Genomic DNA, 19,906 nt, shown 5'->3' with positions numbered 1-19,906 from the left:
CTAACAGCAGCCCTAGCTGCGTGGAGCCGACCTCCCCCTCCGTCTGCTCTTGACTAACTGTTCGCTGATCCTCGAACTGACCTGTGACATCTCCCAACGGGGGTTCAACCCCCACCTGCCCTGAGGCAGAGTCAAACAGATCAACCCTTGGTATATTCTGTATTCTAAATGTTACAATCGCCAGTCAACCGAAGCTCACTCCCCCCCACAGGTGCAAAATTACAAAAAGGCAGACCCAAAATATCCGCAAGAAGAAAAAAAAGATTTCATCACAGTGCCCTCAGCAGACTGTCACAGACCCCGCCTTCTCCAACCCCAAGGTACCTGATATTCTGCAGGTGTCCTGCTGCAGTCGGACTGAAGTACGGCCGGAAACCGGTGACGGGCGGTATTATCTGTCCCATCCTGCTTTGCAGCAGGTTAGCGTTCAAGGCCGTCAGCTGGCTCCCTACCAGACCTGGGACTCGGGCAAAGTGACTGGGGGACATCCTCCCTGTTTGCTGTTGTGGGGGGTAACAAGGCACAAAGTCAAACACACAGACACCTGGTTGGGGTGGGGGGGGTCTTGTCTGCTCGGTGTCAACAACAGGCAAGGTCAAACACACACCCCAAAGATTACATCTGCAATGAATCGACAAGGTACAAGGTTTTACATACACAGGCACACACCACATCCACCCACCCCAGCAACCCCACCGATAGTCCCGTCTGCGAGAGGTCAACAAGACGCAAGGTCGAAAACAGACTGAGGGCCTCATCTGCTCGGGGTCAGCAAGGTCCAAAAAACACACAAATGCACACCGCGAGGAATCAGTAACGTGTGCCAAATACATGAGAGTTTAGCCGCTTCAGCAGAGGAGGCCGCGCAGGTTTGGTGATCCCACCAAATCAGGCCCAACTGACAAATGATCCATTGGGTCAGCAAGTTGAGTCAAGTTCCCACTGCAATGTCCCGATCAAACACTCCCAGGGCAGGTACAGCACGTGGTTAGAGACAGAGTAAAGCTCCCTCTACACTGTCCCCATCAAACACTCCCAGGACAGGTACAGCACGGGGGTTAGATACAGAGTAAAGCTCCCTCTACACTGTCCCCATTAAACACTCCCAGGGCAGGTATAGCACGGGGTTAGAGACAGAGTAAAGCTCCCTCTACACTGTCCCCATCAAACACTCCCAGGACAGGTACAGCACGGGGTTAGATACAGAGTAAAGCTCCCTCTACACTGTCCCCATCAAACATTCCCAGGGCAGGTACAGCACGGGGTTAGATACAGAGTAAAGTTCTTTCTACACTGTCCCCATCAAACACTCCCAGGACAGGTACAGCATTGGGTTAGATACAGAGTAAAGTTCTTTCTACTCTTTCCCCAAACACTCCCAGGACAGGTACAGCACAGATTATATGTGGAGTAAAGCTCCCTCAACACCATGGGGCTTGGTGGCAAAGCCCCCATCACAGCATGCAGGCAACAGTGTAACTCCTACATACTTCAAACCTTGAGGGTGGGTGGGGGTGGTGGGAGCAGTGAATTGCTCACCGGTCTCCTGTTTGATGACGACCACCGCTCAGGTTGCAGGTGACAGTATAACTCCGGACGGGCTCTGTGGCATCTGAAAGCAGGGGCCATGAATTGGAGAGCTTTACAACTCTCTGGCAGCACGCAGGCGACAGTATAACCCTGCTCTGCTGGAACTCGGGCATTTTACAGGGCCCAGTGGTGACGTGCCCATCTAACAGTTTCATATGCACACTCTGCACCAGCAATCCGATCCTCTCACCATTTCAGGCCAGGAAGAAACAGTACAACCGGGTGGCAGTATAACTCTAGTCTGAGTGCAAAAGGTGCCAGGCTTTCTCAACAAGAACAATCCAGTGTTCATGAAGTGCACTGTACGAGTTCAAAACACCCAAAGCACATGGCAGCCAATGAAGTACGTGTTTTATTTTCAAGTAGAGTCTCTGTTGTCTCACGGGAAACACAGCAGTCTACTAGCGCACAAGGCTTTAATGCCCAGGTAATCTGGCTCAGTGATGGTGGTTGAGGGATAAATATTGACCTTAGCATTGACACTGGGACAACCTCTCTGCTCTTCTTCCAGTCGAGACTGAGGGAAGTTTTATGTCTACCTTAAAAGGGCAGACGGGACCTCAGTTTAACATATCAACCAAAGACAGGACCTCCGACAGTGCGGTACTCCTTCAGTACTGCCCCTCTACTAACTAGAGCTCCCTCATGACTGACCCTCTGATAGTGCACTGCTTCCTCTGTACTGACCCTCCAAATAGAGCTCTGTCATTACTGACCCTCTGACAGTGCAGTGATCCCTTTGTACTGACCCTCCAACTAGAGCACAATCAACACTGCTCTCCAACAACTAAAACGCTCTCATCACTGACCGACAGTGCAGCATTCTCTCAGTGCTGATCTACCAACAACTAGAGCTCCCTCATTGCTGACCCTCCAACACTTGCGCTCCCTCAGTAGTGCCCCTCTGACAGCACAGCACTCCCTCAGTACTGCCCCTCCGACAGTGCAGCACTCCCTCAGTCCTACCCCTTCAACAACTGGAGCTCCCTCATTACTGACCCTCTGGCACAGGGGGAGTGTCAGCCTCCAATTTGGGGTTCGAGTATCCCAAGCGGGGCTTGAACGCATGACCTGGTGACTCAAGAGGGCAGGAGAGTGCCCCCAGTGGCTAACACCTGCTCTGCATTATAAGCCCTGCGCCGTGCGAGAGATGGGAGACACAAGCTGAACAGAGCGATAGCAGTCAGGAGTTAATACTAAATCATGTTGCCCATTCCAATCATCCTTTCATTCCCAACATGTTGTACCTGTGCCGTTCCAAGTAGAAGTGGGTTCAGCACTTGTGTAACGCCGCCTTGGAAATGGTGGGCACGCAGTGAGGAATTCTGGAGGAGTGGGAATGGGGTGGTGGAGAAAATAAACAGCCAAGTAAATGACACGGTCCAAAGACAATCCCACAACAGTTCATCCAGAGGAATCGGTTCCCGGAGAGTTCGGGGTGGTAAGAGCGAAGGTCAGGCCCACGATTAGTCCATCCAGATACTGCCCGCAGATGCTTGGACGTTTGCTGCACCACCCTGTACATGATCATAACCCACCTCTTCCTGACCCAAAGCTGCACGCTCGCCACAAACCCAGAGCTGCCACCTCACCACCCCGACTCCGACCACACTCGCTCCCTCTTTCTCAACCGCCTCACTTCCGCACCCGTGCCACACACTTCCTCTCTCCCCCTCCCTCCGTGTCCCCTTCTCCTTGCCAACCCACCTCCTTCCGTGTGACAGCCCCTCTCCTCCTCGTCCCACCTCCCTCCGTGTCCCCCTCACCATCTCGACCCGCCTCCCTCCGTGTCCCCCTCACCATGTCGTCCTGCCTCCCTCCGTGTCCCCCCTCACCTCCTCGTCCCACCTCCCTCCATGTGACAGCCCCTCTCCTCCTCGTCCCGCCTCCCTCCGTGTCCCCCTCACCATCTCGACCCGCCTCCCTCCGTGTCCCCCCTCACCTCCTCGTCTCACCTCCCTCCGTGTGACAGCCCCTCTCCTCCTCGTCCCACCTCCCTCCGTATCCCCCTCTCCTCCTTGTCCCACCTCCCTCCGTGTCCCCCTCTACTCCTCGTCCCACCTCCCTCCGTGTGACAGCCTCTCTCCTGCTCTTCCCGCCTCCCTCCGTGTCCCCCTCTACTCCTCGTCCCGCCTCCCTCCGTGTCCCTCTCTCCTCCTCATCCCGCCTCCCTCCGTGTGACAGACCCTCTCCTCCTCGTCCCGCCTCCCTCTGTGTCCCCCTCTCCTCCTCGTCCCACCTCCCTCCGTGTCCTCCTCTCCTCCTCGTCCCGCCTCCCTCCATGTCCCCCTCTCCTCCTCGTCCCACCTCCCGCTGTGTCCCCCTCTCCTCCTCATCCCGCCTCCCTCTCGACCCCCTCCCTCTGTGTCCCCCCCTCTCCTTCCAGACCCCCCCCTTTCTTCCAGACCCCCTCCAGCCATGCGTCCGCCCTCTCCTTCTTGACCCCCCTCCCTCCGTGCGTGCCCCCTCTGCTACTCGGCCCCTTCCCTCAATTTCCCCCACTCCATTTCCCCCCCTCTCCATCTTGCGCCCCTCTCTTTTTCTCCCCCTCCCTCTTTATCCCCCTCTCCTACTCGCGCTCCCCCCCATGTTCCCCCAGCCTCCATGTCCCACCCTATCGTTCCCTCCTCCTCCATGACACCCACCCTTCCCCCTCAGTGTGCTCCTGAGCCCCGCCCCACTCCCCCTTGGCACCCTCCTCACCGCAACATTCAACAGCTGGGTTGGCGACATCCTCTCGTTGAAGGGGGCTGAGAATCGCTGGTGAATGGGAGCTCGCACGTGAACGGGGGTGGGGCACAGAATGGACGGCTGAAAGAGCGGAAAGAGCACAGTTACACTCAAAAGTCCAGTCCAGAGGGAAATGGATACAGCAGCCTGCACTTAACATTGCAAGGGTGAAAAGCCATTATACTTCAATGATCTCTCTGTGCATGGCACAGTGGATCTCTTTAGGTTGCCCAGGTTCCTAGCTTCTCAGCAGTTTAACCCTCCTGATCTGCGCTTTCTTGGTCCAAAATGGATGATCTTTCAATTCGCTACACCGAAATCCATTTGTCACAGTTTTGCCCGCGTGTTTATCAATTTTCGCTCTGTAGTTTTATGCTCTTGTCTGCACTGCTGACGGCGCTGCCAAATCCTTACACCATTGGCAAACTTGGACATGTGGGCAAAGCCGAGGAAGTGGGATGAATTGGGCATCGTTTTTAAAAGCTGGCAAAGGTACAATGGGCCGCCTGGTCTGTATAATTTCACAAGGGCCTAAATGCAAGGATCAATCCAAATTAGACAGGCCATGCAACTTCGTAACAACATGAATTTACATGGTGTCTGCAATGCCATAAGACAACCAGGGTAATTCAGGGGAGAGATTAACAAATGATATTGGCGCTGAGCCACATAAGGAAATGTCAGGAACTGTTAGGCCAGAGGGCAAGGTTTGAAGGAGCGTCTTGGGAGGGGGAGGGAGAGGATGAGGGAGGGGGCTCCAGAGCTCAGTGCCCATAGCAGCCGAAGGCACGGCTGCCACTGGGGAGGCGATTAAAATCACAGCCGCGGCAGTGGCTAGAGCTCGAGGAGCGCAGGACGGGGTTACAGAGATAGGGGAGGGTTGTCGGGGCTGGTGGAGGCTACAGAGGTAGGGAGGTTGTAGGGGCTGGAGGAGGTTATAGAGATAGGCAATGTTGTTGGGGGCTGGAGGAGGTTACAGAGGTAGGGAGGGTTGTTGGAGGCTGGAGGTGGTTACAGAGGGAGGGGGGAGGTTACAGAGGGAGGGAGGGTTGTTGGGGCTGGTGGAGGCTACAGAGGTAGGGAGGTTGTAGGGGCTGGAGGAGGTTATAGAGATAGGCAATGTTGTTGGGGGCTGGAGGAGGTTACAGAGGTAGGGAGGTTGTAGGGGCTGGAGGAGGTTATAGAGATAGGCAATGTTGTTGGGGGCTGGAGGAGGTTACAGAGGTAGGGAGGGTTGTTGGAGGCTGGAGGAGGTTACAGAGGGAGGGGGGAGGTTACAGAGATAGGGAGAGTTGTTGGGGCTGGTGGAAGTTACAGAGATAGGGAGGGTTGTTGGAGGCTGGAGGAGGTTACAGAGGGAGGGGGGAGGTTACAGAGATAGGGAGGGTTGTTGGGGCTGGAGGAGGTTACAGAGATAGGGAGGGTTGTTGGGGCTGGTGGAGGTTACAGAGATAGGGAGGGTTGTTGGGGCTGGTGGAGGTTACAGAGATAGGGAGGGTTGTAGGGGCTGGAGGAGGTTACAGAGATAGGGAGGGTTGTAGGGGCTGGAGGAGGTTACAGAGATAGGGAGGATTGTTGGGGCTGGAGGAGGTTACAGAGGGAGGGAGGGTTGTTGGGGCTGGTGGAAGTTACAGAGATAGGGAGGGTTTTTGGGGCTGGGGGAGGTTACAGAGATAGGGAGGGTTGTTGGGGCTGGTGGAGGTTACAGAGATAGGGAGGGTTGTTGGGGGCTGGAGGAGGTTACGGAGGGAGGGGGGAGGTTACAGAGGGAGGGGGGAGGTTACAGAGGGAGGGAAGTTACAGGAGCATTTGGACACAAGGGTGACAACTTGGAAAATTGAGGATTTGTCAGTGAGCATGTGATCGGTGAGCAGGATTTGCTGTGAGCTGGGCCAATTGAGTCAGATTGCCACTCCGCTTGTAACTACTTAGCTTGAAATGCAGCTGCTCCTCTCTCGCCCAGCTCAGGCCGGGTGACGCCTGTGTTGCAGCAGATTCTGGAGGCGACAGTCCAGGGCAGCTCAGCCGAAGGCAAGTAAGCCTTTTTACGGTGCTAGCCGGGCTGGCTCAGGCCTGGAGTAGTGGGAATTGGTTGGGGGGGGGTTTGCGGTGGTGTCCTGTGGCGGCTGGGATGGCCGGAGTGGAGTGGTGGGGGAGGGGGTGCTGTGGGCTGTTGGGGGAGGCCAGTACAGTAGTTACCCAGCAACTAAGAATGGTTTTAATTCTTGCAACCTTTTCTGGGTAATTGTTGCTGTAACACAGCCCAACGTTCGCGATTTAACTCACATTTTCAGATGGTTCCCAGAGCAGGGCAATTGCCCAGGGGAAGTTTGAACTTCCCGGGCAATTGCCGTGCAATCCTTACCTGTTAATATCTGGCCGGGGGAGGGAGGTGGGTGGATTCCCCAGTGCATCTTTGGGGTGACCCCACCCACCGCCTCCCACCCCCCAGATACACTGAAATTCGGGCCCAAGGAAGCAAAGTTTTGGGATGAGCTCAGGCTTATGTAGCATTCAATGTGAGAGGTCAACTGAGGGAATATTGCAGTACTTAAGTTTGGGGTTACAGGAGCCAAAAACAGAAGCAGGCACAAGAGTTTCAGTGGCAGGGGAGCTGGAGGGTGGAGAGGCAACGTACCTGCTGGTTGCTGATGTGGCCCATGTGTTTCGGGGGTGTCCCGATGGGGGCAGTCCGCACGGGAGGGCTCCCGATCACGGGGGAGGAAGACCTGGGAGGGGGCGCTCGGTCTGACAGGTCTCGTTCTTCGTCATGGCCCATGGCTGGCCTCTTGGGCAGGATGGAGTCCTTGGATCCAGACAGCATCCGATTGTCCTGTAGGAGGGAGGGAGGGAACACGAAACAGCTTAGCCAGAGAGCATCACACATTCAGAGTTGCAGTTACACTGGAACAAGAGGAGGCCATTCAGCCCCCTTGCACCTGTTACATAGGAAGAGGAGGAAGCCACTCAGCCTCGTTGAGTCTGTTTCACAGGTACAGGAAGTGACCATTTAGGCCCTCAAGCCTGTTACACAGGAACAGGATTGCTGGAGGCTATCACCCAAAAGAGGGTATTTACTTGCATACCAGAACTAGTAGCCTGTTACATTAAGAGAAAATGCAGATCATTCAAGCCCTTCAGCTTGTCATATTAGGAATAAACGAGACCATTCAGTCCCATGAGTCTGTTACATAGGAGCAGGATACAAGGGTATAAGGACATGAGAAACAGGAAAAGATGATAGCACCCATCAAGCCTGCTCCACTATTCAATATGATCATGGCCTGATCTTCTGTTCAACTGTACGATCCTGCCCCTACCCCATATCCTTTGATCCCCTTGGAGACCAAAACCCTGTCTATATCAGATTTAAATATACTCAACAAATGGAGCATCCTCAACCCTCTGGTAGACAATTCCAAAGATACACAACCCTCTCAGTGTAGAAATCTCTCCTCATCTCAGTCCGAAAACATTGGCCCCTGATCCTGAGACGGTGCCCGTGATCGAAATTTCCCCAGCTAAAGGGAACAATCTCTCAGTGTCTAACCCTGTCAAGCTCCTTCAGAATCGTGTGGGTTTCAATCAGATCACTTCTCAACCTTTAAAATTCCAGGGACGATCAGCCCAACTTACTCAACTTCTCACTGTGGGACAGAGGTCCCATCTCAGGGACCGATCTCGTGAACCTTCGCTGTAACACCTCCATTGTGAGTATAACATTCCTTACATATGAAGGCCAAAACTGTACACAACAATCCATGTTTGGTCTCACTAAGGCCCTACATAACGGTAGCAAGACTTCCTTACTCTTGGAATCCAATCCCATGGCAATAAAGACCAACATGTCACTTGCCTTCGTAATTGCTTGTTGTGCCCGCATGCTAACATTGTGTTTCTAACACTATTACATCCAAGTCATCAGGGAGAATGCCATTCAGTCCTTTGAGCCTGAAGTCCCCAGGAGTATGTTAGTGTATCATGGGTATGTCTGAGTACATACAGTAGGTCCCTGGGTGTGTCCGAACGTTCAACAAGGGGGCTGCAGGGCATTCCTCAGGCTGTCAAAATGTAAGGAGGGGAATGGGGGAGGTAGGGGCTTGACCTGGGAATGTGCCAATGTTTACGACAGGGGACTGAGCGCTCTCTAGAGTTGCCAATGTTTATGCGACGGGGTCAGGGGAGGGGGTGCTACAGGGAGGGAGGAAGGTGTCCTGGGAGGAAGCCAATATTTACAACTGTTAAAATGCCTGTACCCTACCCTGTCCATTCCTTGTAACTGTCTTCAGCTGAAGAGCACTGTTCGCAACCTTAGTATTGCGTTTTACTCCAAGTCGAGTTTCCGACCACATATCAACACCAACACTAAAGACCGTCTACTTCCGCTACTGTAACGTCGCTCGACTTAGACTAGCTCAGCCCCTGAAACCCGCGTCCACGCCTTGGTTATCTCTGGGCTCAACCATACCAACGTTCTCCTACTTGGTCTCCCATCTTCCACCCTCCCTAAACGTGTGTCCATCCGAAACTGGGCAGCCTTCTCGATGGGTCACAACAAAGGTTTGAGTTTATTTTTCACGAGAGCAGGCCTTTTCCAAATCAGAATGTATTTAGCTAATTAAGCTGTGAGCCATAAGGGGCCAAACAAACAAGACTTTCTTGAGTAAAGGAGAGAGAAAATTTACGAATGCGACGTCAAACATCCGGCCCTCATGCAAGCATTCGGTGACACACACACACACACGCGCACACACACATACAAATAAGGAAGTTAGAGTCCAATTAAAAAAAAAATAAAAGAATATATGGTTGAGCGTCCTTTGATTGTCCTTGAGGTGTATATTTTAAATGGCGAGGCCCGTTTGGGTTAGCTGGTTTCTTGGGTGCGGCCAGATGTAGATGTTGCTGCGATTATCACGAGATCTCGGTTCGCTGGTGGGTTTCTGGTAGAGTTGGCTTCTCAAGTGAGGCGACACTCATATTCCAAAAGAGAGAGGGAGAGAGAGAGAGAGAGAGAGAGAGAGAGAGAGAGAGGGGGGGAAAGAGCAGCCTTCAGCCCGTTTCCCCTGCTCAGGCCTTTCTTTACACACCACCCGTGTCACCTTCAATCTCTCTCTAGCGGCCGGGCAGCCCTGCCTTAAAATATTTCATCCCTAGTGTATTTCCAAGATGTTTTGGGTGTGTCTGCCGGCGGCAGCCATTGTTTCAGTATCCAGAACTTTGCATTTTTAATGTCTCCTTCCTTCGATACGAGTTTTGATGGGTGTCTGGATTATAGGAAACGTCTCTCTCTTCACACTCCCATGAAGGTGATTTGTTTGTATCTCACCTTCACGTTGCAATGCGGCCGTGCATTTTTTAAGCAGTTTGCTCCGTCTCAGTTCAAGTTGTAAAATTTCCGGTCAGTTGAAAAATCGTATTTTCAAAAACAAAGGGGCCAGAGCCTAATCATTCATCACCCTTGCTGACTTTCACTGGTTTCCAGCCTGTCCATGTCTCCATTTTAAATCTGCACACTTGTTTCCAAATCTCTCCATGGCTTTGCTGCTTCCTATTTCTAATCTCCTCTAAAAACCTCGTAGCCTTTGGAGATCTCTGCACAACCCCAATTCTGGCCTCCAATGAATCCCTGCTTCAACTGATCCACCATTGGCAGCTGGGCTTTCAGCTGCCAGTGCCCAAAGTATTGAAATTCCCTCCCTAACCCTGTCTGCTTCTCTCTCTCTCTCTGCGAAGATGTGCCTCATAATAGAACTCTTTGATCAAGCTTTTGGTCATCTTTCCTGATTTCTCCTCCTGTAACTTTGTGTCAAAATGATTCTTTTTTTTTGTGGTTTTTGCTTTGAAACGCCTTGGGACATTTCATCAAGTTCACCAGGCCTAATAGATGAACGCTGCAAATCCTGCAGGCGCAAACGGGGAACGGAAATCAGGAAGTCAGCTCCTACCTTGGCACATTGGCCGTTTAATCAACCGCTTGGTCATCTGAAAACTCAGTGCCGGATCCCACCTGACCTCCCCCCGCTCTGTTCACTCCACCCGCCGCTGCTCTGCTCGCTCCGACCGCCGCCTCGCCACAGTCCTGCTGACCACCTCCCGCCGCCCCCCTCCTCGTTCCCGCTCCCCCCCACCCCACTGCCTCTCTCCGTGCTCCTGCTCGCTGTCGCCACTCCCCGCCCCCGGTCATGCTTCCCCCCTGCCACTGCCACAGCTCCCGCCGCCACCCGCCCCCACTCCTGGTAACCCCTGCTCATGCTCCCCCTCCGACCCCGCCACTACCCCAGCTCCTGCTCAGCCCTGCCAGTGCTCCGCCCCTCGCCGCTGCTTCTCCCGCTCCCCCCTGCAGCCACTCTCCCCGCTCCCCCTCGCCGCTGCTCTCCCCGCTCCCCCTCGCTGCCGCTCTCCCCACTCCCCCTCGCCACCGCTCTCCCCGTTCCCCCTCACCGCTCTCCCCGCTACCCCTCACCGCTCTCCCCGCTCCCCCTCACCGCCGCTCTCCCTGCTCCCCCTCACCGCTCTCCCTGCTCCCCCTCACCGCTCTCCCCGCTCCCCCTCACCGCTCTCCCCGCTTCCCCTCACCGCTCTCCCTCACCGCTCTCCCCGCTCCCCCTCGCCACCACTCTCCCCGCTCCCCACTCCCCCACTCTCCCTGCTCCCCCTCATCGCTGCTCTCCCCGCTCCCGCTCGCTGCTCTCCCCGCTCCCGCTCGCTGCTCTCACCGCTCCCCCTCGCCGCCGCTCTCCCCGCTCCCCCTCGCCGCCGCTCTCCCTGCTCCCCCTCGCCGCTGCTCTCTCCGCTCCCCCTCACTGCCGCTCTCCCCGCTCCCCCTCGCCGCTGCTCTACCCGCTCCCCCTCATCGCTCTCCCCGCTCCCCCTCGCCGCCCTTCCCGCTCCCCCTTGACGCTCTCCCCGCTCCCCCTCGCCGCTGCTCTACCCGCTCCCCCTCATCGCTCTCCCCGCTCCACCTCGCCGCTTTCCCCGCTCCCCCTCGACGCTCTTCCCGCTCCCCCTCGCCGCTGCTCTACCCGCTCCCCCTCATCGCTCTCCTCGCTCCCCCTCGCCGCTGCCGCTCTCCCTGCTCCCCCTCACCGCCGCTCTCCCATGCTCCCCCTCGCCGCTGCTCTCCCCTGCTCCCCCTCGCCGCCGCTCTCCCCGCTCCCCCTCGCCGCCGCTCTCCCCGCTCCCCCTTGCCGCCGCTCTCCCCGCTCCCCCTCGCCGCCGCTCTCCCCACTCCCCCTCGCCGCTGCTCTCTCCGCTCCCCCTCACTGCTCTCCCCGCTCCCCCTCGTCGCCGCTCTCCCTGCTCCCCCTCGCCAACGCTCTCGCTGCTCCCCCTCGCCACTGCTCTCCCCCTCACCGCTGGTCTCCCCGCTCCCCCTCGCTGCCGCTCTCCCTGTTCCCCCTCGCCAACGCTCTCGCTGCTCCCCCTCGCCACTGCTCTCCCCCTCACCGCTGGTCTCCCCGCTCCCCCTCGCCGCCGCTCTCCCCGCTCCCCCTCGCTGCCGCTCTCCCTGCTCCCCCCCGCCGCCGCTCTCCCCATTCCGCCCGGCCGCTGCTGTTCTCCCCGCCGCTTTCCTTGTCCCCGCTCTCCTCACTCCCTCTCCCCCCGCTGCCGCTCTCCTCACTCCCTCTCCCCCCCGCCGCAGCTCTCCTCTCTGCTCCCTCATCGATTCCCTCGCTACCCCGCCCCAACACACCGCTCACTTCCAGGCAGTATGGAACCTTCTTTATTCATCTTCTCCTCATTCCTGATGCCAAAATGCACCGCCTCACACAACCAACTGAAATGAAACTACTTTGCAAATGACACACCCATTCTGCTACTTTATTCACGTAGAGGGAGCAGCCAAGTTCAGTTGAAAGAAATGAAAGCGAACTCAAGAACAGGTGAATCTACATACCTCTAAGTGGGAGAGGAAGGGATTTCCAATTCCTCCGAACACCATGGGCCCTTCCCACATACTGGGGTTCAGTCGAGGAGGTGCCTGTGAGAGAGATGCAGGATCAGCGGGTGAGGTTTAAAACAGGCGGGGGCCGTACAGTTGACAAAGCAGCCTGTCCCCTGCAGTGTCAGCATTCTCCGCAAGAAATCCGAAGCAGGACAAAAGTACAATCTGGTCAGAGCCGGTGCTGTGGGGCATTTGGAAGAGGCCGGGTTGGGCTCACCTGCAGCGGGGTGTTGGAAGGCACAGCCCTCATGATGGCAGGGTCCTCCAGGTCGCTGTCAATGACCAGCTTGCTGATGCTCTCCGCCAGGTTGTTCTCCTTCAGCAGGTCGTCTGGGTCCCCGGTTTGATCGTCCAGACCCTCGTGCTGCTCCTCCCAGTCCTCTGCCAGACCAAAGTTCAGAAGGGTCAGATGGGCCACTGACTTTCTTAGCTAGCTGCCTTCCGCGTTAGGTGGAGAATCAAACGGATGTATAATCGCACCTCCCAACTCCTTGCCAACCCCTTGCTGAAGGACACTCACCCATACCGTCAAGCAAGTGCCCAGTCAACGATTGGCCTGGAAGCCACAAATCCCTTACTCACTATTGAAAAACTAACATGACATGAGTGGTGGCCAGACCCAAGTGAGAGCCAGGACTAGCAGACATGATAACATGCAGGTACAGCAAGCAACTAAGGTAGCAGCAAATGGTATGTTGGCCTTTACTACAAGAAGAATTGGGTACAGCAGTACAGATGTCTTACTGCCATTATATGCAGCCTTGGTGAGACATGTGCCTGCAGTACTGTGTACAGTTTTGGTCACCTTAGTTAAGGAGAGATACATTTGTCTTAGAGCAAGTGCAACAAAGGTTCAGCAAACAAATTCCTGGGATGGAGGGATTGTCCTAGGAGGAAAGATTAAAGAGACTGGGCCTTTATTCTCTGAGGTTTAGTAAAATGAGAAGTGATCTAGTTTAATCATACAAAATTCCTACAGGACTCAACAGGGTAGATGTTTCCCCTGGCTGGAGGGGGCTAGGACCAGGTCGGAAATAGGGGGCAGGCCATTTAGGATAGAGATGAGGAGGAATTTCTTCACTCAAGAGGGCGGTGAATCTTTCGAATTCTCTACCCCAAAGGGCTGTGGAGGCTCACTCGTTGAATGTGTTCAAGACTCAGATAAATAGATTTATGGATATTAAAAACAGCAAGGGGTGCAGGGATAGTAAGATGGTGTTGAAGTGGATCAGCTATGACATCGAATGGCAGAGCAGGCTCGAAGAGCTGAGTGGCCTATCCAGCTCTTACAGAATCACAGAGTTCAGAAGAGGCCCTTCGGCCCATCGAGTCTGCACCGACACGTGAGAAACACCTGACCTACCTCCCTAATCCCATTTACCAGCACTCGGCCCATAGCCTTGAATGTTATGACGTGCCAAGTGCTCATCCAGGTACCTTTTTAAAGGATGTGAGGCAACCCGCCTCCACCACCCTCCCAGGCAGTGCATTCCAGACCGTCACCACCCTCTGGGTTAAAAAGTTTTTCCTCACATCCCCCTTAAACCTCCTGCCCCTCACCTTGAACTTATGTCCCCTTGTGACCGACCCTTCAACTAAAGGGGAACAGCTGCTCCCTATCCACCCTGTCCATGCCCCTCATAATCTTGTACACTTCAATCAGGTCGCCCCTCAGTCTTCTCTGTTCCAACGAAAACAACCCGTGTCTATCCAATCTTTCTTCCTAAATTTAAATGTTTCATCCCAGGCAACATCCTTGTGTTCTTCGATTGAAGGAATGAGAGGGGTGGAACAACTACACATTAGCATTCAACCAGCACCCAAACAAACCGCAACGACCAAGACTTACCGACTGCTCCGGTCCCAAACGTGTCTTCATTGAACTGGTCGATATCGTGGTCTTCTTCTCGGAGGGCTTCTTCATCTTCCTCGCTTGGGCTGTCATCGAGGGACTGTGAGAAGGGAACATGGGTACAGTTAGAGGCGGGATTATACTTGGGAGTTACAGACTGTGCACAGCTCCGGTCTCTGTATCACACCAGGAGTCACTATGCGCAGTAACTCCCAGTGATACAGAGACCAGAACTGTGCACAGTAACTCCCAGTGATACAGAGACCAGAACTGTGCACAGTAACTCCCAGTGATACAGAGACCAGAACTGTGCACAGTAACTCCCAGTGATACAGAGACCAGAACTGTGCACAGTAACTCCCAGTGATACAGAGACCAGAACTGTGCACAGTAACTCCCTGGGTGATACTGAGGTCAGATGTATTTAAGGGGAAGCTGGATAAACACACGAGGGAGAAAGGAATAGGAGGATATAATGATTGAGTGAAATGAGCTGGAGTGGGCAGGGGTTCATGTGGAGCATAGGCTAGTTGGGGTGAATAGCCTGTTACTGTGTTGTGGACGCATTTTGCAGTCTGCATAGCCACCGTAGCTGGGGGTGGGGGCGGGGGAGAGTGCGGACAGAGTTGGTCTCTGTGCCATCAGCTCTCCATTGTAAGCCAATTGGCGTCGCAACAGCAGAGGGGCATGAAAACAGCAGGAGGCCATTAAGCCCTCCAGTCTGTTGCACAGGAACTGGAGGAGGCCATTCAGCCCCTCTGCCATTCAATGGCTGTTCGGTATCCTAACTCTGACAACCTGCTTTTGCCCCGTTTCCCGCAATATCTTTGGCAAGGAAAAGTTGACCCATCTCAAATTTAAATTTTTAATCCAACCAAAATCTACTTTTTTTTGGTGGGGCGTGGTGGAAATGGTGGAACACACTTTTACCATTCTGTATTTGAAGAACTATTTCCCAACTTCTCTCCTGAATGGTCTGGAATTCTTTGGGCTTCTCTGCTCCAGAGAGCTTTGGATGCTCAGTCATTGAGTAGATTCACGGCTGAGATCAATACATTTTTGCTTGCTCAGGGGATCGGGGATATGGTGAATGGTTGGGAAAGTGCAGCACGTGTCGAAGGTGAGCCATTATGGTCCCTTCTCCTAGACAAGCCCCAGCAGAGGAAAAAGCTTCTCCCTAAACATCCCATTCATAATATTCAAGGCTATGGGCCAAGTGCTGGTAAATGGGATTAGGCAGGTAGGTCAGGTGTTTCTCACGTGTCGGTGCAGACTCGATGGGCTGAAGGGCCTCTTCTGCTCTGTGATTCACTCAACAGAAACATGGATTATCTGGTCATTTTCACACTGCTACTGGTAGGGAGCGTCCCGTGTGCACATTGGCTTTCCTATATGACCAACACAGGTAGCCAAGCCATGGCTCATGAGCCGCACGTGGCTCTCTTGCTGATATGATGCAGCTCCCTGCTTTTACAGATTAAGTGGGATGGCTGTTGAGGCAGGGAGATTAATACGGATCATTCTGAAGAAAGGTGCATGGCCATATCCGCCAGCCAAACAGTAACCTGACTGGCCCAGCCCCATTTCTGCGATTTGGCGATGCACAGGCAACACCGACACACAAGCACCCCAGCACCAACCTCAACACCCCACTCAACACCACCAGGCGCTGCTGCGCCGACGTGCTGCCTGCAGAGAGCTTTCCTGCCGCTGGATCGTCTCTGCCCGTTGGTTGCTGCCTCAGCTGCTGGAGTCAATGCTGCCATATTGGGGTAAGAGTAGGGGTGGAGGCGGACTGAAAGTGATGGCAGGGTGGGGAGGCTGAGAACGTGGCCGAAGATAAAGAGGGTTGGGCGAGAGGGGGTGGTGGAGGACAAGAGTGCGGCCAGGGGTGGGGGAGGGGCAGGGCAGACAGAGAATCAGGGCCTAATGTTCGGGCCCTGGCAGCCTCTTCGCTCCACTCCAGCTCTCCCACATCCGAGCCAGCACCTTCCAAACCCATGGCCTCTCCCACATAGAAGGACAAGGGCAGCAGGTGCATGGGAACAGTGCCACTTTTGAAGATCCTCTCCAAGCTGCACGCCATCCTGTTCCCTCACTGTCGCTGGGTCAAAATCCGGGAACTGCATCCCTAACAGCAGTGTGGGTGTACGTACACTCACATGGACTGCAGCGGTTCAAGAAGGCAGCTCAGCACCACCTTCTCAAGGGCAATTAGGGATCGGCAAGAAATGCTGGTCTAGCCAGCGATGTCCGCATCTCATGGAAAAACTACATCCAAGTAGGGGAGTGGGTGGAACAGGAGGAAGAAGTCAATGAGTAGGTGTGAGCGGGGGAAGGAGGGCTTGAATGAGTGGGGATGGGAGGGAGGGAAGGCACCAGTGAGGAGTGGGGGCGGGAGGGAAAATTAAGAAATAGAGATACTTTAAGTTAGTTATATTGGTATTTAAGGGTGTTAGGGATGAGTTTTAGCTTTAAAGTTTAAGTTTGATTTATATTTCTATATCTGTATGTTAAGAAAACACAAATGGAGTTTTAGTTTCGCTTTAAAAAGGTGCTAGCATTTCTAAGGAGAAGTTTAGCGACCCCTAAAGAGAAGGCAAACATACAAGGGTAGAAGGATTGAACTGTTGCCTAATGTCAGCGGGGTCAGAGAGGCTGGTCCCTCCCACAGGCACGCACGCAAGAAGAGAACCATTAAGTTTTTTTGGAAGCTGTTTGAATGCATCTGATTCTGAAAGTTGCTGACAGGAGAGACTGGAGCAAAGGGGACAGATAGCCGGTCCCAAGTTTAAAAAAAACCCAAAAATCGAGAGAAGTGGAAGAGGAGAAAGTCCCAAGCTGACCTTCTACTTAAAAGAAGGGCAGGAACCTGAGAAAAAGTCCTGTTATGTGAAGTTAAGAGTGAGGGGCAGAGAGAAAGGCTCCACGCTTCAGGCGTAAAGAGACAAAAGCTGCAGAAAGTAGATTTAAAACGAGAACAGCTTGCAAGAGGCAAGACGGTATAAAGAGACAACTGAAAGTCTGTAACTCTTTGTTATGGGCATGTGGCGTACTGTTGATGGCTGAGCCAGAGAGACAGGGGGTGTGAAAGGCAGCTGGAATGCATGTGGTGACCCAGGAAAGCGGAACATCAGGAGGAGAGTTTGAAACCCTGGAGGTAAACCCTTGCGCAAGGCATCTGAGAGAAAGCATCGGTTTGGGAGAAGATTCCAAGGCGAGGTCTTGGAGAGTGGAAACCCTCGTGTGAAAGACGGAATTCAGTGAGACCGTTATGGTGTGACAAGCGTCTGGGGGGAGTTGTGGAGAGATCCATAGCATCTGGTTGAGGTGGCATCCGTCACTTGATTTCAGGCTGTGGTATGTCCAACCACAGGGTGCCATAGATTTACATGGACTGTGTACTTACTGTGTACATTAGAGTATGAGGTAGCTTTTGTAACTTGTGTTATCCTTACAAATCTATATACATATGTAAAGATATAGTTGCGGGTAAAGGAGTATTGTAATATAGTTCATATTTTCTTGTTGAATAAATGTTTTATTCTTTTGTTAAAAGTTCATCAGCTGACCCCTGTGCCTCTGTTCAGTAGTTCCTCTCCACGTGTCTAAACAAACAAAGTTAGGGTCTATCAAGCTGGGTTCTACTCTAGGGTCAGCTGGGATCGTACCAAAGCATGAGTGAGTGAGTGCGGGCTGAGTGGGGAAGGAGGGCACATAAGTGTGCGTAACAGTAATAAAAATGCGTTTGTAAAGGTTGCCAGTGTCTTGCTGGCTGTGGAGGGTCTGGAGATGAGCACAGGCAGCTCTAAGGTGCAGATGGTTTGGCCAACACCATCCCCCACCCCGCCTGCTATCACACTTCAAAAGTATTTCATTGCACGTCAAGTGCTTTCAGACATCCCGAAGTGCTGAACGGCCCTGCATTAAATGCAAGATCTTTACTCCTTTCCCCCCCGATTCAAAATTCAGCCCAGAGGGAAATAGGTTGACAGCAATCGTCGCAACCAATTTCAGCACAGACAGATCCCAGAGCGCATGTGTCCAGTCTTTCAGGGATATAGGTTACAGCACCAAGCAGCAGGCCCCAGTGCAGTGGTCGCAGTTTTTCACGAAATGCGCCCGATAATCTAGGGTTTGGCTGCTCCCAAGGGGGATGCCAGGTCCCCTATGGCCTAGAACACACCTTAACCTGCACAACATGCGCAACAACCCACATTTACACAGCATCTTTAACGCTGTGAAGTCGCAAGGTGCTCCACAGGAGCGATTATCAGACTAAAAGCTGACCTGGAGCCACAGAGAGAGATGCTGGTGCAGGGTGCCCAAAGCCGGGGTCGAAGAAGGTGGTTTCAAGGGGCATCTTAACACTGGGGAGTTTAAGGAAGGGAATTCCGGAGCTTTGGGCCCAGGCAGCTGAAGGCACGGCTGCGAATGGTTGGAATGACTAAAATCAGGGACGCCCAACAGCCCAGCTCACAACGTTTCCCCACCATAAAATAATAACGGACGCCATTCACTCTCTCTCCAAATACACTCTTCTTCCTCCGCAAATTAGGCCAGTCTCAAATTGCTGATCATCACTATTTGCAGCAAACCAATTGTTGCTGTTGTTTTGGGAAAGGGGCTGAAATATGAGGGGATCAATTACCCTGAGCATGGCAACAGAACATGTGGCGCTTTGAAGTTGCTCTGCTACAGAAGCCTTTTCCAAAATTACATTCAATCAACAGCCTCATGGTTCAACATGTGATAACGGAAAGCAAATTCTTGATCGTGTGCCCACATCAACATTAGAAACCCCTCCATCTCACGAGATCCTTGCCCTGACTGCATGTTACTGGGTCGTTAGAGGGCCTTACAACTACATACATCCTTCATGCTCACAGGAAAGCACAATTAACTCCTGTGCATGATTTCTCACAGCAAAACAAGACTCTTCCATTCTAAGCTCTCTCGCTCTGTCTCTCCTTCCCATCTCTTCCCTCGTCTCGCATTCCACCGTCTTTAACCCCTCCAGCCTGTCTGTAGCTCTCGCTCCACCCCCAGTCTCCAACCCCAACTCCCCTCTATCCCATCTGCTGCTCCTGCTCCTCTCCGTCAGCTGCTTCACCCCTCACCTATTTGTCGTCTTCTCCCTCCCCATCTCTCTCTCTACTGCAACCACCCCCTCAGTCTCTCTCTGCCTCCCCATCACTCTCTCTGCCGCTCTCCCTCAACAGCCTCATTCACCCTGCTTCACTGGAAGGTCCCTAACTTGCCCATCTTTCTCTCCAGTCCTGCCCAGTCTCTATCCGGTTGTGTCTTCACCCGTCGCTTCTCTCCCCTATGTCATTTCTCTCCTCTTCTCCCCCATCTATCCTCTCCATCTTTCCCCCTCTCCAGCCTGCGTCACACATGGAGCTTCCACTTTGCATTCTTTATTCTTCCCTCTCCTCAAACAGCCTTGACTGCCAGCACTCCCGAGCAAACCACCTCAAAAAGCTCCAGGAATAAAATCTTCAACATTAACTTCTTCTGAGCTTTAAGGATTTCATTTACAGGGTCTGTGTATTTGCGGAATGTCTGTTATCAAATCTAACATTCCCAGGGCAGGGTCAGATATGAAGGAAAGGTCCCTCATCGAACATTCCCAAGGGACGGTCAGATATGTAGTGAAGGTCCCTCATCGACCATTCCAGAGCAGGGTCAGAAGCGTAGGGAAGGTCCCGCCATGCTCTCTCATCAAAGCATTGAGGGCATTTAGTTTTGAAAGCACCAACTGACCCCCAAGCACCCAAAGCCTT

General features: G+C 53.5%; 1 protein-coding gene across 1 annotated transcript in view; it reads right to left on the bottom strand.

The window, feature by feature from the left end:
• Nucleotides 1-12,644, bottom strand: part of LOC144672008 (protein PAT1 homolog 1-like) — a 40,194-nt gene extending 27,550 nt beyond the window's left edge. Inside the window, exons 1-6 of the mRNA XM_078533941.1 lie at nt 12,486-12,644; nt 12,221-12,304; nt 6,959-7,153; nt 4,294-4,401; nt 2,838-2,915; nt 325-500 (exon numbers count right to left, since the gene is read on the bottom strand). Of these exons, the coding sequence (XP_078390067.1) occupies nt 325-500; nt 2,838-2,915; nt 4,294-4,401; nt 6,959-7,153; nt 12,221-12,304; nt 12,486-12,518 (674 nt within the window). The 5' untranslated portion in view covers nt 12,519-12,644. The remainder of the gene's footprint in view (nt 1-324; nt 501-2,837; nt 2,916-4,293; nt 4,402-6,958; nt 7,154-12,220; nt 12,305-12,485) is intronic.
• Nucleotides 12,645-19,906: the final 7,262 nt, after the last annotated feature.

The sequence above is a fragment of the Cetorhinus maximus genome, chromosome 35 (assembly GCF_964194155.1).
Source record: "Cetorhinus maximus chromosome 35, sCetMax3.hap1.1, whole genome shotgun sequence".
NCBI classification, from domain to species: domain Eukaryota; kingdom Metazoa; phylum Chordata; class Chondrichthyes; order Lamniformes; family Cetorhinidae; genus Cetorhinus; species Cetorhinus maximus.
Note: the sequence above shows the minus strand (reverse complement) of the source record. Positions and strands in the feature narration are given on the sequence as shown.